This window comes from Chrysemys picta, chromosome 3, assembly GCF_011386835.1.
Source record: "Chrysemys picta bellii isolate R12L10 chromosome 3, ASM1138683v2, whole genome shotgun sequence".
Classification (NCBI taxonomy): Eukaryota; Metazoa; Chordata; order Testudines; family Emydidae; genus Chrysemys; species Chrysemys picta.
This window is the reverse complement of record NC_088793.1, coordinates 2,206,051-2,218,557: the sequence shown is the minus strand read 5'-3', so window position 1 is coordinate 2,218,557 and position 12,507 is coordinate 2,206,051. Positions and strand designations below refer to the sequence as shown.

The 12,507-nt window shown below is 47.0% G+C and overlaps 1 protein-coding gene across 21 annotated transcripts in view; it reads right to left on the bottom strand.

Moving 5' to 3' along the window:
• ASXL2 (ASXL transcriptional regulator 2) overlaps nt 1–12,507 on the bottom strand; it is a 244,375-nt gene that overhangs the window by 210,040 nt on the left and 21,828 nt on the right. Inside the window, exon 2 of one of the 21 annotated variants that reach the window (XM_065590046.1) lies at nt 6,385–6,522. The exons of the other annotated variants lie outside the window; for them this stretch is intronic. Within the exon in view, the coding sequence (XP_065446118.1) occupies nt 6,385–6,390 (6 nt within the window). The 5' untranslated portion in view covers nt 6,391–6,522. The remainder of the gene's footprint in view (nt 1–6,384; nt 6,523–12,507) is intronic. 21 annotated transcript variants of the gene reach the window in all.

The following is a 12,507-nucleotide window of genomic DNA, read 5'->3' as shown; positions in this document are numbered from 1 at the left end:
ATTCATTTTACTTTCACAATAGCTACTATTTAAACAAATGGTATTCTGTTAGTGTTTAAAAAAAAATAATTGCGATTAATTGCGCTGTTAATCACTTGACAGCTCTAGTTTGAACCCTACAAGATCACGGGATATGATCTGTTAGTTCCTTTCAGTGGTGTATGAACAGGTTATAGATTTTAATTGTAAGTGAACAAACATACATTTTGGGCAATTCTACACTACAGCCTAAGTCGATATAATTTATGTTGCTCAGGCATGTGAAAAAGCACATGAAGACGCTCTCCTGCCGATATAGCTTCTGTTTCTCAACAAGGTGGAGTAATTATACTAACGGGAGAGCACTCTTCCATCCGCATAGCGCGTCTTCACCTGATGTGCTACAGCAGCTCAGCTGCATCGGTGCAGCTGTGCTGACGCTTGCCCCAGTGACGAAAAATCTTACAGAAGTGGAGATTAGCAAAGTAAGACTAACTGGAAGAACCAAGACTTGAGGAGGCATTTGAAAGAAGACAGGCTGCATGATGGACAGCAAGGAGATTTCTGGCATCTGAGGTGGTGTGAGAAAGCTGTTTCCGTAGACTTGGAACATATCTTATTCAGTACAATTTTATAACTTTACATACAATGTTGCCACACATTCGCCCAGGACAATAATGATCAGCAAATTGTGAGTTTTCAAATGGTACTTCACAAGGCATACTTTGTACAAAATTTATCATAGTCTTCAAAATGGTGAACATAGGGCTACAGACTGTCACACATGGGTTACCTAACATGTTTGCTACACATACCTCATTTTCCCAGTGTAGACAAGGCCAAGAAAGTCAGTTATCACAGTCAGTAACATCCAATGAAGATTACATTTGATGTTAAAGGCCACTTTGGGGCTAGGAAGGCATCCCACATCTTGCACATCAGAGAGGTGTCTCTACTGCAGTTGCTCTTGGTTGGGGATTAAGGAGTGTTAGCATGTCCATTCTACTCCATGCCCCATCTAAGTCTGCTGCAGCAGGCCTAAGCAGCTTTAATTTGTTCATCTCTAGGGTCAGTGCATTACAAGAATGAAGTACAAAGTGGAACTAAAACTAAAACCTAGATCAATCATTTTAGGCATATTATTAGTAACACCACAGATTATTATATCTGTAAACTGACCAAGTTATGTTTCAGGAGTAACAAGGTTATTATACCTCTGAATTGGGCACTGGCGGACTGTTGCAGGAATACTGTGCCCAGTTCTGGTGACCAGGATTCAATAAGGATGTTGATAAATTAGAGAGGTCTCAGAGAAGAGCCATGAGAATGATTAAGGGACTAGAAAATATGCTTTATAGTGATAAACTCAAGGAGTTCAATCTATTTAGCTTAACAAGAGAAGGTTAAGGGGTGTCAATTTCTAGAAAGTACCTACATGGGGAATAAGTATTTGATAACAGACTTTTCAATCTAGCAGAGAAATGGCTGGAAGTTGAAGCTAGACAAATTCAAACTGGAAATAAAAAAAAATTAATACCTTAACAGTGGGGTATCTCACAATTGGAACAATTTACTATGGGTTGTGGTGGATTTTCCATCGCTGACCATTTTTAAATCAAAATTGGATAACAAAATTGGGTATTTTTCTAACCATCTGCTCTAGGAATTCTGTTGGGGAAGGTCTATGGCCTCAGTTACACAGTAGGTCAGACTAGATGATCACAATGGGTCCTTTCTGGCTTTGAACTCTATGAAGCTAGGACAGTGAAAATAGACTCCATCTCATTGGATTATAGTTTGTTGCACTTCCTGCCTGTCCTACACTGCACAAGACTGAAGAGACCAGGATGTAAATACTGTAACAAGATGTTTAAATGTAAATAAAACATCCCAGGAAATTGAAAAAAATTCATTAAATGTGTCTGTTAAGTATTTGTACGTTTGTAAGTAGTACACAATCTGCAGTTGTAGCTTGAACTACCTTGTAGCGTCTGCACTGGTAAATGACATGAGAATACTTTAGCTGCAGTCAGCAAGACGTTTTAGTTAGAGTTAGTGTTTAGGAACAAGGAAGTAAACCACATCAGAAAGTAAACAAAACTGCATTCAACACAGTCCTGGGATCCTGGGGGTGGAGCTTCGCCTTCAAGACATTCTCCCCACTTTTCTAACCCTCCTCCAAAGCATGTGAGCCAGGCAGGGAGCTGAACTGGAGCGAAACCCTTGATCAACAGATCACGCAGTACCCAGGCCTCTGTTACACAGAGTCTTTAGCATACAAATTACTGCAAGCCAGTACCAACCGAACAAACTATGCTGTGGATCAGTCTGACCAAACTCCAACAAGCTTTTCTTATGCAAAGGATTTTGCAAAGAGCTTGAAAGTTTCCTTTTAATAAAGTTTAAGTGTTTCTTATTTCTCTGCTCCCTAAAACAGACTAGAAAGGAGCACAAAAAAGTTACATTGGTCTGAGATCCAGTTTTATGGTCTGCTATCTCAATCCATTCTGGAGAGAGCCCCCCCCCCCCCCCCCCCAACACTGCAGACAGCACTGGAAAGCTGGGATTCCCTGTCTCTCTCACCATGAACTGAAGCTATGTCTCTCTTCTACAACCTGAAGAAGAGCTCGGTATAAGCTCGAAAGCTTGCCTCTCTCACCAAGAGAAGTTCGTCCAGTAAAAGATACTACCTCCCCCACCTTGTCTCTCCAATATCCTGGTACCAACAGTTACAATGCTGCATACTACTTGTGTCAATGCAATTTAAAAAAAAAAGTTAATAAGTTTGAGTCAACCTCAAATGGAGTGACAGGGAGCAAAGAAAGCTGAGTGACCGGATGGATTATAACTTGTTTTCTTCTCCATGGCTTCACTCTATCGAAAGCATGAAGTTCCTGCTGTGTAATGATTTCAGAACAGAGGTCCTCAAAGTGTGGGGCACTCCCCCGCAGGGGAGCGTGGAGGGGCCAGGCCAGCCAGCCCCTTCCTGCCCCCAGCTCTGCTCCGGTCCCACCGCCAACCGTGTCCCCAGCCATGCGCCTGGCCACATGCCCAGACTCAGCGCAGCTCCGCTCCCGGTCCCACACCAGCCCCCAGCCTTGGCTGCGGCTCCATTCCCCTAAACCGTAGAAATGCAAAACAAGATTAAAATCCATTCTTTTAAATTGAGGTTTCTTGCCTGTTGAATTCAAGTAATTCAAATCAGATCAGTGATGTGAATCAAAGCAGTTTAAATTAATCTGCCTTAATAACTTTATGTCCCTGCCTTCACTAGGAAAAGAAATGGTTACTCACTCTGTGCACTAAACAGTGGTTCTTCAAGATGTGTCCCTCTAGGGGTGCTCCACTCCAGGTGCACTTGTGTCCCCTGAACCTCTGATATGAGATTTTTCACAGCTGTATCTGTTCGGCCCATACAGTCTGGTGATCAAGATGTCAGGCATCTTGAACACAGCAAGGTCTTAGGGTAAACAAAACTCCCACAGAACTGATTGTGTTGTCCGTACCATGTCCATGAACCATAGAAGATTATGGTTGGAAGAAACCTCAGGAGGTCATCTAATCCAACCCACTCCTCAAAGCAGAACCAACCCCAACTAAATCATCCCAACCAGGGCTTTGGCAAGCAGGCCTTAAAAAACCTCTAAGGATGGATATTCCACCACCTCCCTAGGTAAACCATTCCAGTGCTTCACCACCCTCCTAGTGAAATAGTATTTCCCAATATCCAACCTAGACCTCCCCCACGGCAACTTGAGACCATTACTCCTTGTTCTGTCATCTGCCACCACTGAGAACAGCCTAGCTCCATCCTCTTTGGAACCCCGCTTCAGGTAGTTCATGGCTGCTATCAAATCCTCCCCTCACTCTTCTCTTCTGCAGACCTAATAAGCCCAGTTCCCTCAGCCTCTCCTCATAAGTCATATGCCCCAGCCCCCTAATCATTTTCGTTGCCTTCTGCTGGACTCTCTCAGATTTGTCCACATCCTTTCGGGGGGGGGGGGGGGGGGGGGGGAAGGGGCGCAAAATTGAATGCAATACTCCAGATGTGGCCTCACCAGTGCCAAATAGAGGGGAATAATCACTTCCCTCAATCTGCTGGCGATGCTCCTACTAATACAGTGCAATATGCCGTTAGCCTTCTTGGCAACAAGGGCACACTGCTGACTCATATCCAGCTTCTCATCCACTGTAATCCCCAGGTCCTTTTCTGCAGAACTGCCGCTTATCCAGTCGGTCCCCAGCCTGTAGCAGTGCATGGGATTCTTCCATCCCAAGTGCAGGACTCTGAACTTGTCCTTGTTGAACCTCATCAGATTTCTTTTGGCCCAATCCTAGACCTAGTTTGTCTAGGTCACTCTGGACCCTATCCCTATCCTCTAGCGTACCTCTCCCCCGAGCTTAGTATCATCTGTGAACTTGCTGAGGGTGCAATCCAGCCCATCATCCAGTTCATTAATAAAGATGTTGAACAAAACCTGCCCCAGGACGGACCCCTGGGGCACTCCGCTTGATACCGGCTGCCAACTAAACATCGAACCGTTGATCACTACCCACTGAGCCCGATGATCTAGCCAGCTTTCTATCCACCTTACAGCTCATTCATTCAATCCATACTACTTTAACTTGCTGGCAAGAATACTGTGGGAGACCGTATCAAAAGCATTGCTAAAGTCAAGATACTTTCCCCATATCCACAGAGCCAGTTATCATAGAAGGTAATCAGGTTGGTTAGGCAGGACTTGCCCTGGGTGAATCCATGTTGACTGTTCCTGATCACCTTCCTCTCCTCCAAGTGCTTCAAAATGGATTCCTTGAGGACCTGCTCCATGATTTTTCCAGGGACTGAGGTGAGAGGTTGACAGGTCTGAATTTCCCTGGATTCTCCTTCTTCCCTTTTTAAAAGATGAGCACTATATTTGCCATTTTCCAATCATCTGGGACCTCCCCCATCACTACGAATTTTACAAGATAATGGCCATGGCCTGTGCCGAAATGATAGTGGCTTAGAGAGCTGACTGACAGTACCATGAATCTTGACTGCTCGGAAGAGAGTCCGGACTGAGCCCCAGTGAGCTTCTTCGGTACCGGGTGAGAAGCGGTAGCGCTCTCCTTGATGCCTCGCTCTGTTTACAGTACCAATGACCTCTCTGAGCCCTGAACTTTACAATCTTTAGGTTTGGCTGTGTCCTCAGTACCTGAGGAGCCAGCAGCCTTGTAAGCACCAGATTGGAGAGCAGTGGGTGCTGAAGTGGCTGCAGCCTTTAGGTACTAACTTTTTTTTCTGAAGAAGTGAGGTTCTTACTCACGAAAGCTTATGCTCCCAATACTTCTGTTAGTCTCAAAGGTGTCACCGGACCCTCTGTTGCTTTTTACAGATTCAGACTAACACGGCTACCCCTCTGTTACTTGACACCATGCAAGGCACTGCATTTAGCCGTATGGAATGGAAATCTATCAACCTCATGAAGAAACTTGCACAAATACAGACAGATATCATCTTCCTTTCCAAATGCAAACGGATGGACATCATACCAAATGGACTGAAGGTGAAAAATCCATTGCTATCTACATACTGCACAGACCACAGTGAGAGATTATGCCAGACACTATCAAAGAAACTGAGGAACCACCTGATCAGCATCCTATACAGCAAACAGAAAAACATCAAGAAAGAGCTCTCCAACCTAGAGACTTGCATAAATAACCAACCCTCCACACAAATGGACTTTACTAAAATAAGACAGGAGATCTACATTACACACTTCACCTCTCTACAAAGGAAAAAGGACCGTAAGCTGTCTAAAATCCTACCTGCCACATGGGGCCATAACAGGGGTACCCCTAACTCACCCAGCAATATCATCAATTTATCCAGCTACACACTCAACCCAGCAGAAGAGTCTGTCCTATCTCGGGGACTCTCTTTTTGCCCCAGCAGCCCCACGAACATGACACAGTTCTGCGGTGATCTGGAAGCCTACTTTCGCCGCCTCCGACTCAAAGAATACTTTCAAGATAACTTATTGCTGAGCTCTGTGACTTTATCCTCACGCATAATTATTTCAAATTTGGTGACAATATATACCTCCAGACCAGTGGCACCGCTATGGACACCCACATGGACCCACAATATGCCAACATTTTTATGGTTGACCTGGAACAACGCTTCCTCAGCTCTCATCCACTCACGCCCCTTCTCTACCTACGCTACATTAATGACATCATCATCATCTGGACCCATGGGAAGGAGACCCTGGAAGAATTCCACCAAGAAACCCCACCATCAACCTCAGCCTGGACCAATCTACACGGGAGGTCCACTTCCTAGACACCACTGTACAAATAAGCGATGGCCACATTAACACCACCCTATACCGAAAACCCACCGACCGCTACGCCTACCTTCATGCCTCCAGCTTCCACCCTGGTCACACCACACGATCCATCGTCTACAGCCAAGCGCTGAGGTACAATCGCATCTGCTCCAACCTCTCAGACAGAGACCAACACCTACAAGATCTTCACCAAGCATTCTCAAAACTACGATATCCACACAAGGAAATAAAGAAACAAATTAACAGAGCCAGACGTGTACCCAGAAGCCTCCTGCTACAAGACAGGGCCAAAAAAGAAACCTACAGAACTCCACTGGCCATCACCTGCAGTCCTCAGCTTAAACCTCTCCAACGCATCATCAGTGATCTACAACCCATTCTGGACAATGATCCCTCACTTTCACAGACCTTGGGAGGCAGGCCAGTCCTCGCCCACAGACAACCCGCCAACCTTAAGCATATTCTCACCAGCAACCACGCACCGCACCATAACAACTCTAACTCAGGAACCAACCCATGCAACAAACCTCGATGCTAACTCTGCCCACATATCTACACCAGCAACACCATCACAGGACCTAACCAGATCAGCTTCAACATCACCGGCTCATTCACCTTCACGTCCACCAATGTTATATATGCCATCATATGCCAGCAATGCCCCTCTGCTATGTACATTGGCCAAACTGGACAGTCACTACGCAAGAGGATAAATGGACACAAGTCAGATATCAAGAATGGCAATATACAAAAACCTGTAGGAGAACACTTCAACCTCCCTGGCCACACAATAGCAGATGTAAAGGTAGCCATCTTACAGCAAAAAACCTTCAGGACCAGACTCCAAAGAGAAACTGCTGAGCTCCAGTTCGTTTGCAAATTTGACACCATCAGATCAGGATTAAACAAAGACTGTGAATGGCTTTCCAACTACAGAAGCAGTTTCTCCTCCCTTGGCGTTCACACCTCAACTGCTAGCAGAGCACCTCACCCTCCCTGATTGAACTAACCTCGTTATCTCCATACTGATTTATACCTGCCTCTGGAGATTTCCATTACTTGCATCTGAAGAACTGAGGTTCTTACCCACGAAAGCTTATGCTCCCAATACTTCTGTTAGTCTTAAAGGTGCCACAGGCCCCTCTGTTGCTTTTTTGAGATAGATTCTCTGCCTGGAGAACTTGAGTCTTTGGGAATCTTCTAAGAGGGACTGAAGACACCTCTCATATATGTCCTCCAGAAGTGCAGTCTGGAGACAGTGAACTTACTCAAAAAACGGCATATGGGTGCCTCAGGCCAGGGTCAAAGACCAGGCACGGAGAGCTCTCCATCATGAGCATGAGACCTTTAATCTCCCTATTTTTTCCTGACTCTAAATTTTAATGCCAGACAGAAGCTGCACTGCTGGGAAATATGAAATTCTCCAAGGCAATAGATGCACTGGAAGTATCTGGCACTGACCTCAATTATCTCCCAGCATGACAGGCAACTTTGAAACTAGGAAAACCAGGCATGTTCTCCCAGTGAAGTAAAAACTCCCAGAAGGGGAGAAACTGTCTAAAAGTGCACTCTCTCCCTCTCTCCCCTCCCACCCCCTCAAAAAAAAGTATTTCGAAAAGTTGTTGTTGGTTTTTTTTTTTAACTACTAAAGCTAAAACTCCTACTAACTACTAAAAGAACTAAAGGAATACAGTTGAGGTAAAACTCAGTGTGGACAACTGCTAAAGCTCAATCTCAGGCCAAGGTGGTGGAGAAGGAACAGAGGGTGGCTCACCCATGCATTACTATATAACCACAGCATGGAGCATGAGACCGAGTAACACACATGCACGGGCCAAACCGACACTGCTATGAGAAATCTCCAATTAAAGGCCCCAGGGGCACATGCGCACCTCAAGTGGAGCACCCATAGAGACACTACTCGAAGAAGATAAGTATGCTCTTATGAGTGTTAGAAGGTCAAGGTGAAGACAATGGGGTGCCTAAGGTTTACCGTAACCTCTTAACTAATGAAGATTAACTACTTTGCCTTCACCCAAGACAATGCTAGTAGCCAGTCCTATAGTAAACTTAGGATTTATTAACTAGGACCGAGAAATGAGAGTTGTTTACAGGATAGAGCAGGTAACATATGTACCAGAGGTGGCCAAACTGTGGCTCGTGAGCTGCATGCGGCTCTTTTACCATTAGAGTGCTGCTCACAGAGCCCCCCACACCGCGTTCATTCTCTGCCTACTAGACTGGGGGAGGAGCTCAGGGCTTCTGCCCTGCAGCAGGGTGATGGGGCTAGGGGCTTCTGCCAAAGACAACTGGTGCCTGCTGAGGGGGGGTGTGTGCATAATTGTAAAGGTTTGCCTCCTCCCCCCCCCCAACAGTGAGTCACACCCTCTCCTTACCCTCATTGGCCCCTCACTGCAGCTCCCAAGTGTTAGCACCACGTGGAGAGGCAGCGGCCAACAGCTGGAAGCTGCAGGGAGGGTCCGCTGCTTTAGCACCCTGGGGAGAGGCAACAGCAGCTGCTCTCCCTGCAACTCCCAGCTGTTTGCCGCTGTCTCTCCCTACAGTCGCAGCTCCCAGCTTGCCGGCTCCAGCAGCTGCTGTGCAGGGAGCGGGCCCAGAGGCACCATGTGACTGAGCAGGACTAGCAAACCCTGGTAAACATCTGGGGGGGCATGTGCCCACCCCACACGCATTGCCTCTGGCTTCTGCCCAGTGGGGATGGGGGTCTCAGGGCTGGGGCTTGGGGCTTCAGCAGGAGCAGAATTCAAGCTAATGGGATGTGCTTTCTTGCATGTAGCTCCTTCGTGGGTGTGAGGACCGTTAAGTTTTTTTATCGTGATGTTCCACAATGTCCCATTTAATTTTGATAGTCCTCGATGGGCGGTGGACCAGTCCTCCTGATTGGGTTCACAGGTTCAGAACAAGCATTTTTACAGATATAAAGCAAAACTTACATACCACTTTATAGCAACTGATAGAGACATTACAAGTGAAATTAATGCAGGCAGCAACCTACAAGCATTCTAGAGAGTCTAAACACGAACACACATTCTTATAAAGTCTAATACCCATCTTGAACAATATTAACGTACAGGTGAGCTGGGCTGGTTTCCAGCTATGAGTTTGTCAGTGCTCAGCCCACACCTACAGCCTTGGCAAGAGCTGGCACCTGGTCCACCAGCATCACAGCAGGATTGACCACAAACAAAACCCCATAGAGGTAATCACTAATCCCCTCCCAAGTATAAATGTTACTCTTTGACCATTCCTGCAGTTCTATGGCAAATTAATCAAGATGATCAACATATTTTTGTCCGGTTTCAGAGTAGCAGCCGTGTTAGTCTGTATCCACAAAAAGAACAGGAGTACTTGTGGCACCTTAGAGACTAACAAATTTATTAGAGCATAAGCTTTCGTGGACTACAGCCCACTTCTTCAGATGCATTATGCTCTAATAAATTTGTTAGTCTCTAAGGTGCCACAAGTACTCCTGATATTTTTGTCCGCAAGTCTCAAAGAACAAAAAGACGCACAAGAAAAAAAACCCATAAATACCCATAAGAAGGGGTAATCTGTGAGGGGGAAGGAGATTCTAGCAAGACAGAATACACAGAATTAGAAAGTACGTAATTTTAACCTTCCTTTAAGATTCTCTCAGATGTGAGAAGCCTGCACAGATGGAAGGAAGCCATCACAAAAAATGAAGACAAGAAAACGAACAAAAGAGGACAAGTTGTGTTTTTCTAACTGAGTGCAGGGAAAGATGTGAACGCTAAGGCAGCTATAAAAACCCAATAATCACCATTGAGGCACTGATGTACAATTGGCCAGCTGAACATAAGGAACATTCCAAAATAAACACTTTTCATACAAGAGACCAACTCTCCCTACCATTGGTAATTATTTTAGTAAAGCTATTAATAGAGTCTAAATGACATTCTCAAGCAAACTAAGGAAATGCAGTCTAGATTAAATTACTGTAAGGGGGGTGCACAGCTGGTAAGAGTAGTTATCAATGGTTTGCTGTCAAGCTGGGAGGGTGCATCTGGAAGGGTCCTGCAGGGATCAGCCCTGAGTCCAGTACTATTCAACATTTTAATTAATGACTTGAATAATGGAGTGGAGAGTATGCTTATAAAATGTGCAAATGACACCAACCTGGGAGGCACTGCAAGCACTTTGGAGGACAAATTAAAATTCAAAACGACCTTGCCAAAATTGGAGAACTGGTCTGAATTCAACAAGGTGAAAGTCAATAAAGACAAGTGCAAAGTATTTCACTTAGGAAGGAAAATATCAAACGCACAACTAGAAAATGGGGAAAACTGGCTAGACTGTAGTGCTGTTCAAAAGGATCTGGGGGTTATAGTGGATCACAACCTGATGAGGAGTCAACAATGTGATACAGTTGCAAAAAAGGCCCATATTCTGGGAGTGTATTAACAGAAGAATTGTACATAAGACAGGAAATAACTGTTCTGCTCTCCTTGGCACTGGTCAGGCCGCTGCTGGAGGAAAGATGTGGGCCAATTAGAGAGTCCAGAGGAGAGCAACAAACATGATACAAGGTTTAGAAAACTTTATCTCTGAAGAAAGGTTACAAAAACTGGGCATGTTTCATCTTGAAAAACAACAACTGAGGGGGACATGTTAACTGTCTTCAAATATGTTAAGGGCTGTTATAAAGAGGATGGTGATCACTTGTTCTCTATGTTCACTGAAGAGAGGGCAAGAAGAAATGAGCTTAATCTGCAGCAAGGGAGATTTGGGTTAGACATTAGGAAAAACGTTCTAACTAAAGGGTAGTTAAGATCTGGAACAGGCTTCCAAGGGAGGTTGTTGAATCCCCATCATTGGAGGTTTTCAAAAGATTAGACCAGCAGTCCCCAAACTTTTGAGGGTCACTCCCCCACTTACCCCTGTCCACAGCCCCCAACCCCTCAGGAGCAAGGCTGTGGCTTGGGCAAACGGGGGGTGGGGGGAGGAGGAGGGAAAACAGAGACGCAGCCAGGGTAAGGGGGCCATGACTGGGGCTGCAGTTGGGGATGGGGCAGAGATCGGGGCCACGGCCAGGGGCTGGGGCAGACCCACAGCCAGGCTGCAGTGGGGGCTGGCAGCCAGGCGCGGCTCCGCTCCTGGCCTTGCCCCGTGCCTGACCTCAGGCTGGGAACTGAGCCATGGCCAGCAGCCAAGACTGCCACCGGGCCATGGTGGGGGCAGGCAGCCAGACCCCTGGCTGGGTGCGGAGCTGCGCCAAGGCTAAACACAGGAGCCTGGGATGTAGCTGGGGGCGGGGAGTGGCTGGTTGGCACTTCCTCCCATCTCCCTTCATACAGGCTGGCCCATGCCCCGCCCCCCTGGACCTTCCTAAACACACCCCTAGGGGGGCACACTCCACAGTTTGGGGACCTCTGGATTAGACAAACATCTGTGAGCTATGGTCTAGGTCAGTGATTTTCAAACTTTTTTCCTGGGGACCCAGTTGAAGAAAATTGTTGATGCCCGCAACCCAACAGAGCTGGGGATGAGGGGTTTGGGGGGGGCTCAGGGCTGGGACAGAGGGTTGGGGTCAGGAATTAGGGATTCAGGGCATGGGAGAGGGCTCCAGGTGCAGGAGGGGCTCCAGGTTTTGGGGGGCTCCAGGTGCAGGAGGGGCTCCAGGTTTTGGGGGGCTCCAGGTTTTGTGGGAACTCAAGGCTGGGGCAGGAGGTTGGGGCAATGGCTCCTCAGTCAGCGGCACAGCTGGGGTGCAGAGGCAGGCTTCCCGCCCGTCCTGGCAATGCAGACCACTCTGCGCCTGAAGCAGCCAGCAGCAGGTCCGGCTCCTAGGCCGGAATGGGTTACCACGGAGGTGGTGGAATCTCCTTCCTTGGAGGTTTTTAAGGTCAGGCTTGACAAAGCCCTGGCTGGGATGATTTAGTTGGGGATTGGTCCTGCTTTGAGCAGGGGGTTGGACTAGATGACCTCCTGAGGTCCCCTCCAACCCTGATATTTTATGATTCTCCACACAGTTCTCGCCCGCAGGCACTGCCCCCCCTCCGCCCCCCAGCTCCCATTGGCTGAGTGCAGAGCCAGTGCTTGGGGTGGGGGAAGCACGCGGAGCCCTGCTGGCCACTTCCGGGGTGCAGCGCCGTGTCGGAGAAGATAGGCACTAGCCTGCCTTAGATGGACAGCACCACCAACAAGCCTT